We start from the raw sequence: 19,867 nt of genomic DNA, 5'->3' as shown, positions 1-19,867 counted from the left end.
TGTGTGTGTATGAGTACTGTGTGTGTATGAGTACTGTGTGTGTATAAGTACTGTGTGTGAGTACTGTGTGTATAAGTCCTCTGTGTACTTGCAGGTAGCGACGATGGTTCCGTGAGGTTCTGGGAGGTGCGTTCGTCTCGCTGTATGAAGACGGTCCAGGTGGGCGGAGCTGTGAAAAGCATCGCCTGGAACCCAAACCAGTCTGTCTGTCTGTTGGCTGTCGCCCTGTAAGGACCTGTCTGTTTGTCTCTCTCTGTTGGCTGTCTGTTCTGTCTGTCTGTCTGTAAGACATTGGTCACATGGAAACCGGGACACCAGACCGGGACCTGTGAGGAAACCGGCTCAGCTCTTGAACAGGCGGACTGAGGTCTTTGTCTCAGACTGTAACCATAAAGGTTGGTGGAGGGGTCTAGATCCTGATGGCTGGAGGCTCATAGGTGCAGTATTTGATACGGCTCACCTGGATCCAAACAAAGGAGAGGGGTGTTCTTCTGGTGGGGAACTCCCCCTGGTATCTTCTGGTAGACTGGTCTACTGGTCTGGGTTAGACAAACTTGCCTCACAATGAGACGCAAAGAAGGCAAAACTATCAATGTTGGAGACCAGGAAGACTCGGATGCTGGTTCAGGCTAGACTAGGCTGATGTGGTCCAGAGTCTGAAGCATTTAGTTTGAGGGTAGAGCATGCTTTGATGCCTGGACCAGTAATCTGGATTCGTTGTGTGGGGATCAGGTTGTATGTTCAGTGAGAGAAGATTTGCTGGTTCTTAACTTTTAACGTTTTTTGTGTTTATTTGTGTATTTTATGTTTATTTATTATTTCCAGATCGTCATGACGATGGGACTGGATTATTTTTACGATGTGGTCTGAACTCTGTGTTTCAGAGACTCGTTGGTCTTGATCCTGTCTCCGTCTCTGGCAGACAGACAGGTTGTCTTGTCATCAGAGAGACTGATCTCAGGTCAGCAAGAGGTGGAGTCCATGGAGGCGCAGCAGCCTGTCACGTGGACTGATGCAGAAGGGGAGGAGCTTAACCAGGGTATCCGCCTCAAAATACAACATCCCAAAGTGAGTAACGCCTGTGTGATTATGGAGAAAGGATCAATACCTGACCCGAACTCACTGAGCGGTATGGATCTGCTCAGGCCGTCCAGCAGGTGGTGTGGCACGCTAAAGGAGACTACCTGGCGTCTGTGATGCCGGATCACTCAAACCACCTGCAGGTGTTGATACACCAAGTAAGCCGGAGGCGCAGCCAGAACCCCTTCAGGAAGAACAAAGGTCTGGTCCAGTGTGTATCCTTCCACCCTGTCAGGCCCTACTTCTTTGTGGCGACGCAGCGCTCCATCCGGATCTACAACCTGGTCAAACAGGAAATGGCCAAAAAACTACAGGCCAACTCCAAGTGGATCTCCAGTATGGCTGTCCACCCTGGGGGTAACGAGATCCACCACACCTCCAGATCCATCAAATCCACCACACCTCCAGATCCACCACACCTCCAGATCCACCACACCTCCAGATTCATCAGATCCACCACACCTCCAGATTCATCAGATCCACCACACCTCCAGATCCACCACACCTCCACATCCACCACACCTCCACATCCACCACACCTCCACATCCACCACACCTCCACACCTCCACATCCACCACACCTCCACATCCACCACACCTCCACACCTCCACATCCATCACACCTCCACATCCATCACACCTCCACATCCATCACACCTCCACATCCACCACACCTCCACATCCATCACACCTCCACATCCACCACACCTCCACATCCACCACACCTCCACATCCACCACACCTCCACACCTCCACATCCATCACACCTCCACATCCATCACACCTCCACATCCACCACACCTCCACATCCATCACACCTCCACATCCACCACACCTCCACATCCACCACACCTCCACATCCATCACACCTCCACATCCATCACACCTCCACATCCACCACACCTCCACATCCATCACACCTCCACATCCATCACACCTCCACATCCACCACACCTCCACATCCATCACACCTCCACATCCACCACACCTCCACATCCATCACACCTCCACATCCACCACATCCATCACACCTCCACATCCACCACACCTCCACACCTCCACATCCACCACACCTCCACATCCACCACACCTCCACACCTCCACATCCATCACACCTCCACATCCACCACACCTCCACATCCACCACACCTCCACACCTCCACATCCACCACACCTCCACATCCACCACACCTCCACACCTCCACATCCATCACACCTCCACATCCACCACACCTCCACATCCACCACACCTCCACATCCACCACACCTCCACACCTCCACATCCATCACACCTCCACATCCACCACACCTCCACATCCACCACACCTCCACACCTCCACATCCACCACACCTCCACATCCACCACACCTCCACACCTCCACATCCATCACACCTCCACATCCACCACACCTCCACATCCACCACACCTCCACATCCACCACACCTCCACACCTCCACATCCATCACACCTCCACATCCATCACACCTCCACATCCACCACACCTCCACATCCATCACACCTCCACATCCACCACACCTCCACATCCACCACACCTCCACATCCATCACACCTCCACATCCATCACACCTCCACATCCACCACACCTCCACATCCATCACACCTCCACATCCACCACACCTCCACACCTCCACATCCATCACACCTCCACATCCACCACATCCATCACACCTCCACATCCACCACATCCACCACACCTCCACATCCACCACACCTCCACATCCATCACACCTCCACATCCACCACATCCATCACACCTCCACATCCACCACACCTCCACATCCACCACATCCATCACACCTCCACATCCACCACACCTCCACATCCATCACACCTCCACATCCATCACATCCATCACACCTCCACATCCATCACATCCATCACACCTCCACATCCATCACATCCATCACACCTCCACATCCACCACACCTCCACATCCATCACACCTCCACATCCACCACACCTCCACATCCATCACACCTCCACATCCACCACATCCACCACACCTCCACATCCACCACACCTCCACATCCATCACACCTCCACATCCACCACACCTCCACATCCATCACACCTCCACATCCATCACACCTCCACATCCATCACACCTCCACATCCAGCACACCTCCACATCCACCACATCCATCACACCTCCACATCCATCACACCTCCACATCCACCACATCCATCACACCTCCACATCCACCACACCTCCACATCCACCACACCTCCACATCCACCACACCTCCACATCCACCACACCTCCACATCCATCACACCTCCACATCCATCACATCCATCACACCTCCACATCCACCACACCTCCACATCCATCACACCTCCACATCCACCACACCTCCACATCCACCACACCTCCACATCCATCACACCTCCACATCCACCACACCTCCACATCCATCACACCTCCACATCCATCACATCCATCACACCTCCACATCCACCACACCTCCACACCTCCACATCCATCACATCCACCACACCTCCACATCCATCACACCTCCACATCCACCACACCTCCACATCCATCACACCTCCACATCCACCACACCTCCACATCCATCACACCTCCACATCCACCACACCTCCACATCCATCACACCTCCACATCCATCACATCCATCACACCTCCACATCCACCACATCCACCACACCTCCACATCCACCACACCTCCACATCCATCACACCTCCACATCCACCACACCTCCACATCCACCACACCTCCACATCCATCACACCTCCACATCCATCACACCTCCACATCCATCACACCTCCACATCCATCACACCTCCACATCCACCACACCTCCACATCCACCACACCTCCACATCCACCACACCTCCACATCCATCACATCCATCACACCTCCACATCCACCACACCTCCACATCCACCACATCCACCACACCTCCACATCCACCACACCTCCACATCCACCACACCTCCACATCCACCACACCTCCACATCCATCACATCCATCACACCTCCACATCCACCACACCTCCACATCCATCACACCTCCACATCCACCACATCCACCACACCTCCACATCCACCACACCTCCACATCCACCACACCTCCACATCCACCACACCTCCACATCCACCACACCTCCACATCCATCACACCTCCACATCCACCACATCCACCACACCTCCACATCCACCACATCCACCACAGCTCCACATCCTCCACACCTCCAGATCCACCACACCTCCACATCCACCACACCTCCACATCCACCACACCTCCACATCCACCACATCCACCACACCTCCACACCTCCAGATCCACCTCACTATATATATATATATCTCCACTCACCTTTACTTGTGTCTGCAGGTGATCATGTGATCTGTGGAAGTTACGACTGCAAGCTGAGCTGGTTTGACCTGGACCTTTCCACCAAACCTTACAAGATGTTACGGTGCGTATCTGTCAATCAAACGCACATGCCAAGATGTAGCCAATGAGTTATCACGTCACCCTTGTGGTTTACGTGATACTCTGGTATGGTTATGTAGCTCGGGTCCTGGTTCTGTGTAGTATTATAGCTGTTCCTAGGACTATACCTTTCTGGACAGAGATCTTACGATACCCTAACCCTATATGTATATGTTGATGGATAATTTCCTGTCTGCAGGCACCATAAGAAAGCTGTGAGGGGCGTGGCCTATCATCGCTCATACCCGCTGCTCGCCTCGGCGTCTGACGACGGATCTGTGATAGTCTGTCATGGGACTGTTTACAAGTAATACACACATTAATGTACAGCTATACACAGTTATATACAGTACTACACACAGTAATACACAGTAATACACAGTAAAACGCACATTCATATAAAGCAATACACACAGTAATATACACTATAAACCTGGGGCCGATCCTATCAACCTCTTCCGTCCTATTTCTAATCTATGCTTCACCTCCGAAATGTTCCAAAAAAACCGTAGCTCTCTTCATCATTTGCCTCCTTCCCCTCTGCAATATCTTCAGTACAGTATAAATTTCCACTGCTATGCGGATGACACCCAGCTCTACCTCACCAGCAAACCCACTTCCACCCTCTCACCCTCATCCCTCACTGACTGTATCGTAGAAATAAAATCCTGGTTCTCAACAAATCTTCTTAAATTAAACGGTGACAAAACGGAGGTTATCCTCATTGGTACAAAATCAGCAACATCCAAAACTGACCGTTTTCCCTAATCATAGACAACTCCCCTAGTTCCCCCTCCCCACAGGTTAAGAGTCTGGGTGTCATTCTCTACAGTACCCAAATCAATCGGTACCGCATATTTTAATCTCCGTAACATAAATCGCCTCCTAACCCTGACCCTTGTTTGTTTTATTTTATTGGTTGTTTTTTATTCACTGTACGGTGTCCTTATAAAATGAAAATAAAATGTATTATTATACACAGTAATATACAGTAATACACACTATAATATACAGTAATGCACACTATAATACACAGTAATATACAGAAATACACACTATAATGTACAGTAATACACACTAATGTACAGTAATATACTGTAATACACAGAAATACACACTCAGTGCGGTCACATGGTAAGATCGTATTGGTTTTTCCCAGAAATACGTTGCCACTCGACAGGGGGGTCTCTTCTTAAATCCCTGTTCACATGCCGTTGAATAATTCCGATAATGGTCAGTGACCTGGCTGACTCCGCTTCGCTAGATGGCGCTGTAGCCCTTTCTACCAGACGGTGTTAGAACTACTTCCGGTACACGGCTACTTAAAAACAATAACAAACTATCTGGTGGCATACAGACGGACAGTCTCCTCGTCCGTCCAGAAATGAGTTGTAGATTTCTTCGAAGCCATGGTATCGTTTGACTGTTCCGGCAACAACATTACTATTTATGACGGCGTCGGCGCTTCCTTCCACTTCCGGGAGAAATCCCTGGCGTAAATCTCGCCCATGCACAGGACGCGAACATGATTCGATCTCATTCACAAGGCGGCACAAGTCGGATAAACAATGACTCAACCCAGGGGTTGCAATCGGCTTCAGAAATCCTATCCCTACACGTTTCTTATCCTGTACACATGAATTCTATACGGTTTGGATGGGTTTAAGATCGTATAAAGCTCGCCCATGTCAACGCAATGACTGACTTCCTGTTCTCCTCCCCCAGTGACCTGCTACAGAACCCGTTGATAGTCCCGGTGAAGGTTCTCAGAGGTCATGTGATCACTCATGACCTTGGTGTCCTGGATGTGACCTTTCACCCTACTCAGCCCTGGATCTTCTCCTCTGGAGCTGATGCCACAATCCGCCTCTTCACCTAGCAACTTGCCTAGCAACCAACCTCCCTGTCGACCAACCAACCAACCTGCCCGTCAACCAACCAACCTGCCCGTCAACTAAACTGCCCACCATCCAACTGACCGGGTGTTGCAGGTTCACCATGCAGCAGTGACCAGAACATGTTGAAATCTTTGACCGCATTACTTTGTTTTTAATAAAACTGAAACTTTCTCTCCTGTTTTTTTGTTACTATAGCCATTCAGCATCCTATCAGTAAATTAATAATCTCAGTAATCACTTTAAGTTTACAGTGGTGTGAAAAAGTATTTGCCCCCTTCCTGCTTTTTTCTTTTTTTTGCATGTTTGTCACACTTAAATGTTTCAGATCATCAAACAAATTTTAATATAAGGCAAGGATAACTCAAGTAAACACAAAATGCAGTTTTTAAATGAAGGTTTGTATTATAAAGGGAGAAAAAAATCCAAACCTACATGGCCCTGTGTGAAAAAGTATTTGCCCCTCCAGTTAAAACATAATTTAACTAAGGTTTATCACACCTGAGTTCAATTTCTCTAGCCACCCCCAGGCCTGATCACTGCCACACCAGTTCCCAATCAAGAATTCACTTAAATAGGACCTGCCTGACAAAGTGAAGCTCCTCAAAAGCAAGACATCATGGTGAAAACCAAAGAAATTCAGGAACAAATGAGAAAGAAAGCAATTGAGATCTATCAGTCTGGAAAAGGTTATAAAGCCATTTCTAAAGCTTTGAGACTCAAGAGAACCACAGTGAGAGCCATAATCCACAAATGGTGAATACATTACACCGTGATGAGCCTTCCCAGGAGTGGCCGGCCAATCAAAATGACGCCAAGAGTGCAGCGACGACTCATCCAAGAGGTGACAAAAGACCCCAGAACAACATCAAAAGAACTGCAGGCCTCGCTTGCATCAATTAAGGTCAATGTTCATGACTCTACCATAAGAAAGACACTGGGCAAAAATGGCCTACATGGCAGAGTTCCAAGACGGAAACCACTGCTGAGCCAAAAAAATATTAAAGCTCGTCTAATGTTTGCCAGGAAACATCTTGATGATCCCCAACACTTTTGGGAGAATACTTTGTGGACTGACGAGACAAAAGTTGAACTTTATGGAAGGTGTGTGTCCCAATACATCTGGCGTAAAAGTAACGCAGCTTTTCAGAAAAAGAACATCATACCAACAGTAGAATATGGTGGTGGTAGTGTGATGGTCTGGGGCTGTTTTGCTGCTTCAGGGCCTGGAAGACTTGCTGTGATAAATGGAGCCATGAATTCTGCTGTCTACCATCAAATCCTGAAGGAGAATGTCCGTCCATCTGTTCGCGACCTCAAGCTGAAGCGAACTTGGGTTCTACAGCAGGATAATGATCCAAAACACACCAGCAAGTCCACCTCTGAATGGCTAAAGAAGAACAAAATCAAGACTTTGGAGTGGCCTAGTCAAAGTCCTGACCTGAATCCTATTGAGATGCTGTGGCATGAACTCAAAAAGGCGGTTCATGCTCGAAAACCCTCCAATAAGGTTGAATTACGACGACTGTGCAAAGAGGAGTGGGCCAAAATTCCTCCACAGCGCTGTCAAAGACTCATTGCAAGTTATCGCAAACGCTTGATGGCTGTTGCTGCTGCTAAGGGTGGCCCAAGCAGTTATTAGGTTTAGGGGGCAAATATTTTTTCACATAGGGCAATGTACATTTGGATTTTCTTTTCCCCTTAATAAAAGAAAACTTCATTTAAAAACTGCATGTTGTGTTTACTTGAGTTATCCTTGACTTATATTAAAATTTGTTTGATGATCTGAAACATTTAAGTGTGACAAACATGCAAAAAAAGAAGAAAGCAGGAAGGAGGCAAATACTTTTTCACACCACTGTATATGCGAGTCGAGGTGTGTGTGTGCGTGCGTGCGTGCGTGCGTGCGTGTGCGTGCGTGCGTGCGCTTTTTTCACATGGATTTTTAGTATACCATTGAATAATGACTGAATACATAAGCTTAAGCAACACAATATTGTTTATTTCTGTTCAACCAAGTCCAACAGACCAGTGCAATTTTTGCCATTAAGTGTAGCCAGTGGCAGTCCTAGGTTTTATAACGCCTTGGGCGAACCAGAATTGACACGATCGCTCGCGGCATGCGCAAGAAAATAGCGCAGACGCCGAAACGATCGCTTCACGGCGCGGGGCGGCCGCGCCTATTCGCGGCGCTCCGCGTCTGGTGTGAACCAGGCACGGACGTAATTTAGGGGGGAGACACAGGAGACATGTCCCCTGCACTTTTTCAAAAGGCCGTTTTGGTCCCGTGCACTTTTTACCATCCAAAAACAATGTTACGCTATAGTAAACAGAGACGCGTCAAGCACTAGGACCAAGCGGAAAACGGCCGCTCAAGCTGAAGCCTGTTTCCCTTAGTCTAGACCGCCCACAAGCTCCTCGATTGGCTCTGCCGTTTCTTGTGTGATTGGCCGTCCCCGCTGTCACTCCATCTTGCTTGCACACCGACGGTCTGCTAGTCTGCGGTCAGGAGTCCTACAGGAGTCCGCTACTGGAAGTTGGGAGTTTGTTCTGCCTGGTTCACGTCAGCTAGAAGGATTGTAATATCAGAGGTTTTATTTACATTAACGTTTGAATCGGTGTCCATGTGCGTGTGTGCGCGCGTGCGTGTGTGTTTGGTAATTAGACGCAGCCAGGATGTCTAAAAAAAGAAAAGTGGACATAAGAGACTTCTTTAGAAGTCAAAGTGTGAGTTACTCAAAGAAATGCTTTACACCCGTCCTGCAACACCTTCACTGGCTCCCAATAAAGCAGCATATCCACTTCAAGATCCTCCTCATCATCTATATGAGGATCAATAAAATGTATTATTATTATTGTTGTTAGTATTACTATTGGATTAGAATTCGGTGATAATGTTTTGCTACATGATTTACAACCAGTCAAACCAAAAAAGGGCACAGTAAACTTAAAATTAGCAATAGAAAACTAGAAGACCTACTAGAAAACACAGTGAACTGAAAGAGTTAGAGTTTTATTAAAAATACTAGTGTCCCCCCCACGTTTATATCAAATTTCGTCCTTGGAACCAGCCGTAATCGGTCCGCCTGAAACTCATCCAGTGAGAAACGTTCCGCGGTGCAAAAATAAGTGCGATTAAAATGCGTCAATTTTTTTAACGCGTTAATGTTTGTGTAATTAATTAATCTTAATTAACGCGTTAAAGTCCCGGCCCTAATATATCACATACAGTATATGTACACACACACACGCAAGGCAACATGTGGAAGACATTCTTTTTTTCAGTATATTTTTCAGTATATTTGTATTATCATTCTATATTTGTATTAACCAGACCTCACATCATATAATAGGCCTACTCACAGCACAATGCACACAACTTTAGATCAAGCCATGAGATCAAAGCGACCAAAATAAAGAGGCGTTGGTACATCACGTTAGGTAGCGCGCTGCAGGCGGCTACATCAAGTCGAATCCCCCCTCTTGCTAGCGCTAAGATCTACCGGATGTGACGTCACATACATTTGTCCGACGGAGCTTTTTCAGTGTGACTCCAACATGGAGCGAGAAGACAGAATCCCGGCAAGCCGCGAAGACTGTGTTTACACCAGCTGTTACTGGTAAGTTATGAGTACTAGTACTCGTACTACTAATACTAATACTACACTAGCTGTTACTGGTAAGTTCCGAGTACTAGTACCACTAGTAGTACTACTATTACACATATTCCTGACCCTGTCCTAGTCCTGCTCCTGTTCTAGTCCTGACCCTGTCCTAGTCCTGCTCCTGTCTTAGTCCTGACCCTGTCCTAGTCCTGCTCCTGTTCTAGTCCTGACCCTGTCCTAGTCCTGCTCCTGTCTTAGTCCTGACCCTGTCCTAGTCCTGCTCCTGTTTTAGTCCTGACCCTGTCCTAGTCCTGCTCCTGTCCTAGTCCTGCTCCTGTTCTAGTCCTGACCCTGTCCTAGTCCTGCTCCTGTCCTAGTCCTGACCCTGTCCTAGTCCTGCTCCCCGTTCTAGTCCTGACCCTGTCCTAGTCCTGCTCCTGTCCTAGTCCTGCTCCTGTCCTAGTCCTGCTCCTGTTCTAGTCCTGACCCTGTCCTAGTCCTGACCCTGTCCTAGTCCTGCTCCTGTTCTAGTCCTGCTCCTGTCTTAGTCCTGACCCTGTCCTAGTCCTGCTCCTGTTCTAGTCCTGACCCTGTCCTAGTCCTGCTCCCGTCCTAGTCCTGACCCTGTCCTAGTCCTGCTCCTGTCCTAGTCCTGACCCTGTCCTAGTCCTGCTCCCCGTTCTAGTCCTGACCCTGTCCTAGTCCTGCTCCTGTCCTAGTCCTGACCCTGTCCTAGTCCTGCTCCTGTTCTAGTCCTGACCCTGTCCTAGTCCTGCTCCTGTCCTAGTCCTGACCCTGTCCTAGTCCTGCTCCTGTTCTAGTCCTGACCCTGTCCTAGTCCTGCTCCTGTTCTAGTCCTGACCCTGCAGAGCTGCTACTGTTGTGATATGAAACTGTTCTTGTTCTGCAGTGAAGAAAATATGTGGAAGCTCTGTGAGTTTGTCAGAACAGAGAGAACCGCACTGCTGGAAGACCTGTGTGTGGTCTTCATCTCTAATGAGACCAGAATGGTGAGTTAGAACAGGAGTTACTAAGGAACATTTCCCTGGTTCTAAAGCTCATGTTCAAAGATGTTTGTTCTCCGCCAGGTTCCTCTGTGGAAGCAGAAGTCTGGATGTGGAGACCAGCCAGTGATCTGGGTCAGTGATCTAGTTCTATTAGTTATTATATAGTGTGTATGTATATATATATATATATATATATATATATATATATATATATATTAGTATAGTATAGTACCAGACAATCACAGAAGGGGACTTGGTTGAACACTCAGGAACATGTCATGCTGTGTTTCAGGACTATCACGTGGTCCTGATGCAGGGCGGACTCAAGTCCTCTTCCCTGGTTTATGATCTGGACTCTGTGCTGTCGTTTCCCTGCAGCCTGAAGCTGTACGCTGCTCAAGCCCTCCGCACGGACTGCAACATTAAACCTGCCTATCACAGGTACCTGACGCCACAGGGAACACACACCTAAACACCACAGGGAACACACACCTGAACCTGAACGCCACAGGGAGCACTCACCTGAACCTGAACGCCACAGGGAACACCCACCTGAACCTGAATGCCACAGGGAGCACACACCTGAACACCACAGGGAACACACCCCGGAACTTAAACACCACAGGGAACACACACCTGAACCTGAACGCCACAGGGAACACCCACCTGAATGCCACAGGGAACACACACCTGAACACCACAGGGAACACACCCCGGAACTTAAACACCACAGGGAACACACACCTGAACCTGAACGCCACAGGGAGCACACACCTGAACACCACAGGGAACACAGGGCGCATGGCGTCTGTCCGACTTCCCATTTGTCCGACTTCCCATTTGTCCGACTTCCCATTTTCCGACCATACATTTCTTAATTTTTGCGTCCATTAGTCCGACTCTCTATTTCTCCGACTACCCAAAATTTCGACTTCCCATTTCTCCGACCATACATTTCTATATTTTTTTGTCAATTAGTCCGACCTCCCATTTCCCCGACCTAAGTATGCCCGGTGTTACGACTCCCAGTAATTACGACAGTGTATTAGACCGACTAATCCGGCCCAGAAGCAGGATAGACTGAGATATCAACTTATCAACATATCTCCTGTATTTTGACGGCACCACAGTGTAGTCAAAAGTGCGTGGGTCCTGCTCCTGTTCCTTTTATTTTTTAAGACATGTGCACAGATGTGATACAGTCAGTGAAAGCTTAATTAATAAACACAAAGTCTCGGCATCCGAAGGAGGAGATGCCTTGAACGGGAAGCAGACCGTGGTGGATTTCAATCACACACTGTTGTAACTTTAGAACATTTTATCCAGGAAAAAAAAGACTTACAAACACGGACCAAAACGGCTCCATAATACGCACAAAAATCCAAAAGAAACCAAAGTTAAAAAAGATAAATAATAATCTCTGCATGACATTTTGTTCAGTGAAATCCACAGACAAGACGGCTGCAGAAGTGGGGCGTCAGTTTATTTTGAAAAGTGCTGGGGACAATAACCATATACTGGAGTTTGTTTTGAGGGGTGCTGGGTAGGCTGGTTCGTTTTGACTTTTGTTAACACTAGAGGTGACCCTGAATAGTCGTTGATTGGATTCGGAGGAGTCTCATTCACTGTTCATCAAATCATCGCAAAATGTGGTTATGAAAAAAAGACCGTACCATTCTGACTCCATAGGGGTACTCACTGCTGCTACATATAATGGCCGCGTTTCCCAGATTCGATCGTTCTTAAGGACTTAAGAAGGCTCTTAAGAAGGGTTCGGCTAAGAAGGAGCGCTAAGATACGGCTGTTTCCCAGACGCGTTCTTAACTGCCTTCTTAAGGCCCCCACACACCGGCCAGACGTCCAACTGCCTTATCCGACCACTCTCCGCCCACTCTGTTGCCTCTCGTCTGACCCGTTCGGCAGAAAAGTTGCGTTGTACACACCGCTTCGACGTGCTTCCGACACCACAGCAGCGTGTACGTTCTGCGCTTGCGCGAGATGCAATAAGCCTCCTTAACAGCGGGTGGCGCTAGTCTCGTGCCAGTACTCCAAAACAGGAAAACAGGAAATGACGGAACGGAGTGCAGATAAAAACAATGCACACACAGTCTTGGTTCAGTATTCGTTCGACTCGAGAAGACCTTTGTGGACTAAATACTTGGCATTTCTGGAAAGATGACTCTGGCTAGGGTGACACTCGCGTTGTGTGCTCTCGGGCTCATTATTTTACGAAGACGTCGTCTCAGTAGGGAACGAGTAATACGGAGTTTACCATCGTCACTTCCGCCCCGCCCACGCACCGCCATTGGATACTCTGATTCGCTAGCACACCGCCAATCAGAGTATCCAATGGCTCAGACGTCCAACAGCCCACCTCCTCAGACTTCGCATGCTCAGTCTGATCAGACAACGTCCGCGCGGCTCCGAAAGCTTCCGACGCAGCTGTACACACCAAACATATGTGTTCCCGACCTCGTCCGAGCCTCTCCAAACGCTTCAGACGTCCAACGGTTGGGCCGGTGTGTTCCTGCCTTTAGGAGAACCTTAAGATCAAGCCAAAGATCTTCTTAAGAAGCTCTTAGTGGGAGCTCTCCACCGCGGTGGTGCTGAAACTGAATCAATGGATGCCAGGTAAATCGATCACCCACCTCTTTATCAGCGCATAAGTCACACACAGCGCCCCATGGTCCCCCCACACAGGTGCAATTAGGCTACGCATGTATTGTGTGTGTGTGTGTGTGTGTGTGTGTTTGTACCAACAGCTGTACTATCCAAGTAGTAATCAAGTCCATTAGCGCATATATACCCCCGTGGATATAGGCACACACATGTGAGAATGGAAGAAAGCAGCAGCAAGCGAACCAAGCGGGCACCGGCGTTCACCGCGGAGGAGATGGGCATAGTGCTTCCTACCGATCCAGCATGGATCCACCAGGGAGGGATTGTGGATTGGAACGAGGGTGCCATCCACCACACCGATCACCCGGGGGATCCCAGCCACTGCGTGGAACCCTTGGTGGACCTGGCGGACCTCGTCTCGTGTGGTGGGCATCTTTATGTGGGTCCGGGCATGACGCAGGAGAATCGGTGTCACAGCTGCCACACTCGTGACACCGATTCCTTGCTGAGCTAGCTGAGTTAGCTCCCCACTGCGTAAAAACGCAGCGCAGCCAGGAGCTGCACCTCCGGGCTGACGGCAAAGTTGCAGCGGGTTGCTCTCTGGATGTGTGGAGACAACAGAGTGATCAGCCGTTGGATCTCCGCACGGGGCAGCCGGTACTTTGCCTGGACAGCCCGGTCTGACAGCACGTCCAGTGGGGAGAAGTGCTGACGCACGTAAGCATTTATATAAACTGTCTGGCTTCGCGCACGGCGACGCTGTTGGTTCGCAGCGAGAATGTGCTGTATTGCAGCCATGGTTTCTCACACGCGCGGACTTTGGCAACGCCTTTATATAGAGTAGCAGGTGGAGCCTCTCTGGATGAGGTTCAGCTGAGTTCAATTACATCTGTTTCCTTGATATCTGTGAAATGCCACAGGGTTGTTGATGTGTTTTTATGTGTAGTACTATAAACTCATATATGCAGATGTGTGTGGAAAACTTAAACGTGTAATTCAATGAAATGTTTTTTGTTTTTTTAGCGCATTACAACATTGAGCATTGTTTGTTTATTATTTCGAAAAGTGGAGAATATAAATTTCCCTGACGCGGCTTGATCACTGAGCATTTCGTCGCTAAGAAGGCTGTTAAGAGTGGGTCAACTCGATCTTACGTTTCCTTCTTAGTGAAAGATCTTCTTAAGCTAAGAGCGACTCTGGGAAACACATCCTTCTTTCACAGCGTTCTTAAGAGCGCTCCTTAGAAGATCTTAGCACTTAAGAGCTTCTTAACGAATCTGGGAAACGCGGCCAATTTATTTGACTTGTAATAGCCTATAGCCTTTTTTGATACAAATTAAGTGATTAATGTGCATTGGAGGTCCTGAAAGAAAAACAAAACAACAGCGCTGTCCATGGTGCTGTGATCGACCCCTGAACCGACTAAGCCCTGATGCTCATGGCCCCACCCCCAGCCCACCTCTGCTGTAAAGGCTAATAAAATCATAGAAGGTCATATGACCGTTGTAGATAGAAGGAAAAAAATAGAAGGAAAAGACAAATGTGGGTTATCTGAGTGGTTTATTGTAATATCCATTACTAGTATGATCATATTTTTGTTTAAAATAGGGTCTGTGAATATAATTTCCTCATTTATTGATGCAGTCATTTGGGTACCATATTTATGTTTCTTCTACCTATGGCTGATGGTTTGACTAATTTTAAATAAAATATTGCCCACCCCTGTGTTATTACAGTAACACTGGTGCACGTTGTGCACAAATGATGCGCTGAGGTCCGGGTTGTTAGCGGAGCTGTCCATGGTGCTGATCGGCCTCCATGACGATGCATCGCAACAGGGCTCTGGGTCAGAGAGGCTTATGTATTTGCCACTTTCTTTTATTTTTGCCAGCTGATTCTCTGTTTGTGTACACTTTTGTTATCGTGCTTATGACACGCACTGTCCCCTGCAGATTGGCAGCTGACTTTGACAAAGAATTACCGTAAATTACCAAATAATAGCCGGGTTTCAATTAACCGCCGGGTTCCCTTTAAACGCCGGGTGCAGGTGTATATTTTGATAAATAACCGCTGGTTCCAAATAAATGCCGAGTCTAATTATTATTATTTGTTTAAATCAAGGAAGAAGACGTGTCCACTGACACTGTACGTTTTTCTTCTTCGCCTTCTTCACGTATTGTGCTTTCTGTCAGTCAATATCACACTGATGATCGCCATGGCTCCGGTGCAGCAAAAAAGTACGACTTGAAATTCAAACTTTCTGTCTTAAAATATGCAGAGGAGGAGCAGCCGCTAGACGTTTCTCTGTCGACCAGAAGAGAGTGAGACATTGGCGAAAAAATTAAACGGAGCTTCAGCGTCTGTCCGAGGAGGACAGCAACAGGGCCAGGCTGCCTGGTGGAGGTGAAGAAGGCTAGCGAGGAGCTGGAGATAAACATGCGGGGATGGGTTATCAGCAAACGGGTACGCCACGACAGAGTGTCCCGCAAAATGATCAGGGCGATGATGAAACAAATGTACGCCACCGTGAGTGACAGCAGAGATGAGGTGTTTGCCGCGAGTGCTGGTTGGATAAATCGCTTCCTCCGCCGCAACAACTTCACTTGCAGAAGACGAACAACTATTGACCAGAAGGATGCCAGAGAATTCACCGAGAAGCTGGAGAAGTTTGTGACATTTTCATCCCGGATTTTTGAGAGGAAGGAATTAAAGCCTGGTCCAAATAAACGCCTGGTCCCAAATAAACGCCTGGTCTGTTAAGTGATTAAAACAAATAAACGCCTGGTCCCAAATAAACGCCTGGTCTGTTAAGTGATTAAAACAAATAAACGCCTGGTCCCAAATAAATTAAAAGCAAAAGCGAGAAAACTTATCGTCCTTAAGTAAATAAGTGAATCTGCAATGCAGCCTGTGGCGTTTGAACGCACCTCCAAGACACAAAAAAGCGACTGTGTGGTTCTTTTAACGGTTTAATTTCCCAAAGCAGGTGAAAACACAGACACACTTGATTACATAATAGTAATACATTTCAAAAATAACGAAAAAGCCATCAAATTGACGAACTGAATAATCCAAAATCCATAAACAACAGTGGCCGCGTTTCCCAGGGCCGCGTTTCCCAGATTCGTTAAGAAGCTCTTAAGTGCTAAGATCTTCTTAGGAGCGCTCTTAAGAACGCTGTGAAAGAAGTATGTGTTTCCCAGAGTCGCTCTTAGCTTAAGAAGATCTTTCACTAAGAAGGAAACGTAAGATCGAGCTGACCCACTCTTAACAGCCTTCTTAGCGACCATATGCTCAGTGATCAAGCCCCGTCAGGGAAATTTATATTCTCCGCTTTTCGAAATAAAACAATGCTCAATGTAGAAATACGCTCATAGCTGCGGACCACTGGCGCAAGAAACATGCTCATAGTAGAGAAGAAAAAACAACTTTTTATTGAATTACAGGTTTAAGTTTTCCACACACATCTGCATATATGAGTTTATAGTACTACACATAAAAAAAATAAAGTAAAGAAAAAGCCAAAGTCCATGGCTGCAATACAGCACATTCTCGCAGCGAACCAACAGCGTCGCCGTGCGCGAAGCCAGACGGTTTCCATAAATGCATACGTGCATCAGCACTTCTCCCCACTGGACGTGCTGTCAGACCGGGCTGTCCAGGCAAAGTACCGGCTGCCCCGTGCGGAGATCCAACGGCTGATCACTCTGTTGTCTCCACACATCCAGAGAGCAACCCGCTGCAATTTTGCCCTCAGCCCGGAGGTGCAGCTCCTGGCTGCGCTGCGTTTTTACGCAGTGGGGAGCTTCCTGGAGGTGGTGGGGGACGGCACCGGCGTCACGGAGTGTGGCAGCTGTGACACCGATTCTCCTGCGCCATGCCCGGAGCCACATAAAGATGCCCACCACACGAGACGAGGTCCGCCAGGTCCACCAAGGGTTCCACGGTGATCGGTGTGGTGGATGGCACCCTCATTCCATTCTCACATGTGTGTGCCTATATCCACGGGGGTATATATGCGCTAATGGGCTTGATTACTACTTGGATACAGCTGTTGGTACACACACACACACACACACACACACGTAGCCTAATTGCACCTGTGTGGGAGGACCACGGGGCGCTGTGTGTGACTTATGCGCTCATAAAGAGGTGGGTGATCGATTTACCTGGCATCCATTGATTCAGTTTCAGCACCACCGCGGTGGAGAGCTCCCACTAAGAGCTTCTTAAGAACGATCGAATCTGGGAAACGCGGCCACTGATGGTCAAAAAGAGGCAAACATTTAAACCATGACTGTCGGAATTCTGGATGGTCGGATTTAGCCCTGGTCGGAATACAGAGATTATTTTGGTCGGAGCAATGGGCAGTCGGGCCAATGGGGCTAGAAAAGTCGGATTAATGGGTAGTCGGAGAGATGGGCGGTCGGACTTTTGGGCCGTCGGACTGACGTATGCTCCCCGGGAACACACACCTGAACCTGAACGCCACAGGGAACACACACCTGAACACCACAGTGAACACTCACCTGAACCTGAACGCCACAGGGAACCCACACCTGAACACCACAGGGAACACTCACCTGAACCTAAACACCACAGGGAACACTCACCTGAACCTGAACGCCACAGGGAACACACACCTGAACACCACAGGGAACACTCACCTGAACCTGAACGCCACAGGGAGCACACACCTAAACACGACAGGGAACACACACCTGAATGCTACAGGGAACACACACCAGATCCTGAACTCCAAAGGGAACACACACCTGAACCTCAACGCCACAGGGAACACACCTGAACCTGAACGCAACAGGGAACACACCTGAACCTCAACGCCACAGGGAACACACCTGAACCTCAACGCCACAGGGACTACTCACCTGAACACCACAAGGAACACACACACCTGAACCTGAACACCACAAGGAACACACACACCTGAACCTGAACACCACAAGGAACACACACACCTGAACCTGAACTCCACAGGGAACATCAGGGTTAGCTTCCGGGTAACTTGAGCAGCCAGGGTTATTTTCAGAATTAGCTTCAGGGTTACCTGACAGAATCAGTCACATGCACTCTGAGAGGTAAAACCTTAAATCCTGTGTGGGGAAATAGCATCACAGCTAATTCTACCTGTGTCTCTCTTCCAACAGGAAGTTGCGTGTCGTCCCTGCTGACAGCTTCCTATTGAACTTTGCTTCTAATCGATCCCACATGAGGAACTCTGATGGGTCTTGGAAGATGCCCCCCCCATATTACCCCCCCATACACACTGCAGGTCACATGCCCCTTCACCTCAGTATGTGTGTAATGATGTAAATTGTGTGATGACGTCACACTGATGATGACATCAGCGCTATGTTTTTCCTCCTCAGCCTGTGAGATGAACCTGGACGACTTCATCAGTATGAACCCTGGTGTCGGTTGGGGGCGGGTCTTCAGTCTGGACCACTTCCTGCAGAGATACATTGAAGACTCTCCGTCGCCATCATCATTGTTGTCATCATCATCGTCGTCATCGTCGTAGCTGCACGGCAGCAGCAGGGCGCCACCTGCTGGCTGACTATATAACTTGTTGATTATCTTTTCATCTATTTCCACAATGTCTTTTGGACTTTTGCTCTATTGCGGATGTTGCTGTTGCTGCTGATGTTGCTGTTGCTGCTGTTTTTGCTGCTGATGTTGCTGCTGTTTTTGCTGCTGATGTTGCTGTTGTTTTTGCGGATGTTGCTGCTGATGCTGTTAGTCTGATGTTCGCAGTTGTTGTTGTTTACAGTTGAATGTTTGTAAGCAGACCTCGGTGTAAAAGATCAATATTCACTGTTTTCTATTAAATATGTTATTATTATTATTATCAACGCTGAAGAGACTACCTGAACCTGCTCTGGAACTTCACACTCCAGTCCAGTACTGGACTCTGGACCGTCATAGCCTCTATTGTCCCAGGCCAGTCCAGTATTCGGCTCTGGTCCATCACAGCATCTGTGGTCTCGGTCTGCTCTGGTCCTGAGAGAGCGAGAGATCAAAGGTCAGATCCTAGATCCGCCCCTGATCTGAACGACGTGCTCTCTGACCGACAAGTCATTTTTGTTTCAGCATCTGAGGAAAAGATAATATACATTAATTTATTTCAAGCGTTATTTCTTTATTGTTATTAGACT

At 48.2% G+C, this 19,867-nt stretch overlaps 2 protein-coding genes across 4 annotated transcripts in view; both read left to right on the top strand.

Moving 5' to 3' along the window:
- The window catches only part of bop1 (BOP1 ribosomal biogenesis factor), a 15,991-nt gene extending 9,357 nt beyond the window's left edge, over positions 1-6,634 (top strand). For all 3 annotated transcript variants that reach the window (XM_084031419.1, XM_084031417.1, XM_084031418.1), the window contains exons 11-16: positions 95-227; positions 885-1,068; positions 1,146-1,437; positions 4,464-4,548; positions 4,765-4,872; positions 6,291-6,634. In XM_084031419.1, the coding sequence (XP_083887545.1) occupies positions 95-227; positions 885-1,068; positions 1,146-1,437; positions 4,464-4,548; positions 4,765-4,872; positions 6,291-6,444 (956 nt within the window). In that variant the 3' untranslated portion in view covers positions 6,445-6,634. The remainder of the gene's footprint in view (positions 1-94; positions 228-884; positions 1,069-1,145; positions 1,438-4,463; positions 4,549-4,764; positions 4,873-6,290) is intronic.
- A 3,372-nt stretch (positions 6,635-10,006) lies between these two features.
- Positions 10,007-19,564, top strand: ntaq1 (N-terminal glutamine amidase 1). The gene is made up of 6 exons (XM_084031799.1): positions 10,007-10,080; positions 10,976-11,075; positions 11,154-11,204; positions 11,365-11,513; positions 18,860-18,984; positions 19,082-19,564. The coding sequence occupies exons 1-6, from the start codon at positions 10,019-10,021 to the stop codon at positions 19,231-19,233; spliced, it is 639 nt and encodes a 212-aa protein (XP_083887925.1). The 5' UTR covers positions 10,007-10,018; the 3' UTR covers positions 19,234-19,564.
- Positions 19,565-19,867: the final 303 nt, after the last annotated feature.

This window comes from Eutrigla gurnardus (assembly GCF_963514095.1).
Source record: "Eutrigla gurnardus genome assembly, chromosome: 17".
Classification (NCBI taxonomy): Eukaryota; Metazoa; Chordata; class Actinopteri; order Perciformes; family Triglidae; genus Eutrigla; species Eutrigla gurnardus.
This window is presented reverse-complemented; position numbering and strand designations above follow the sequence as displayed.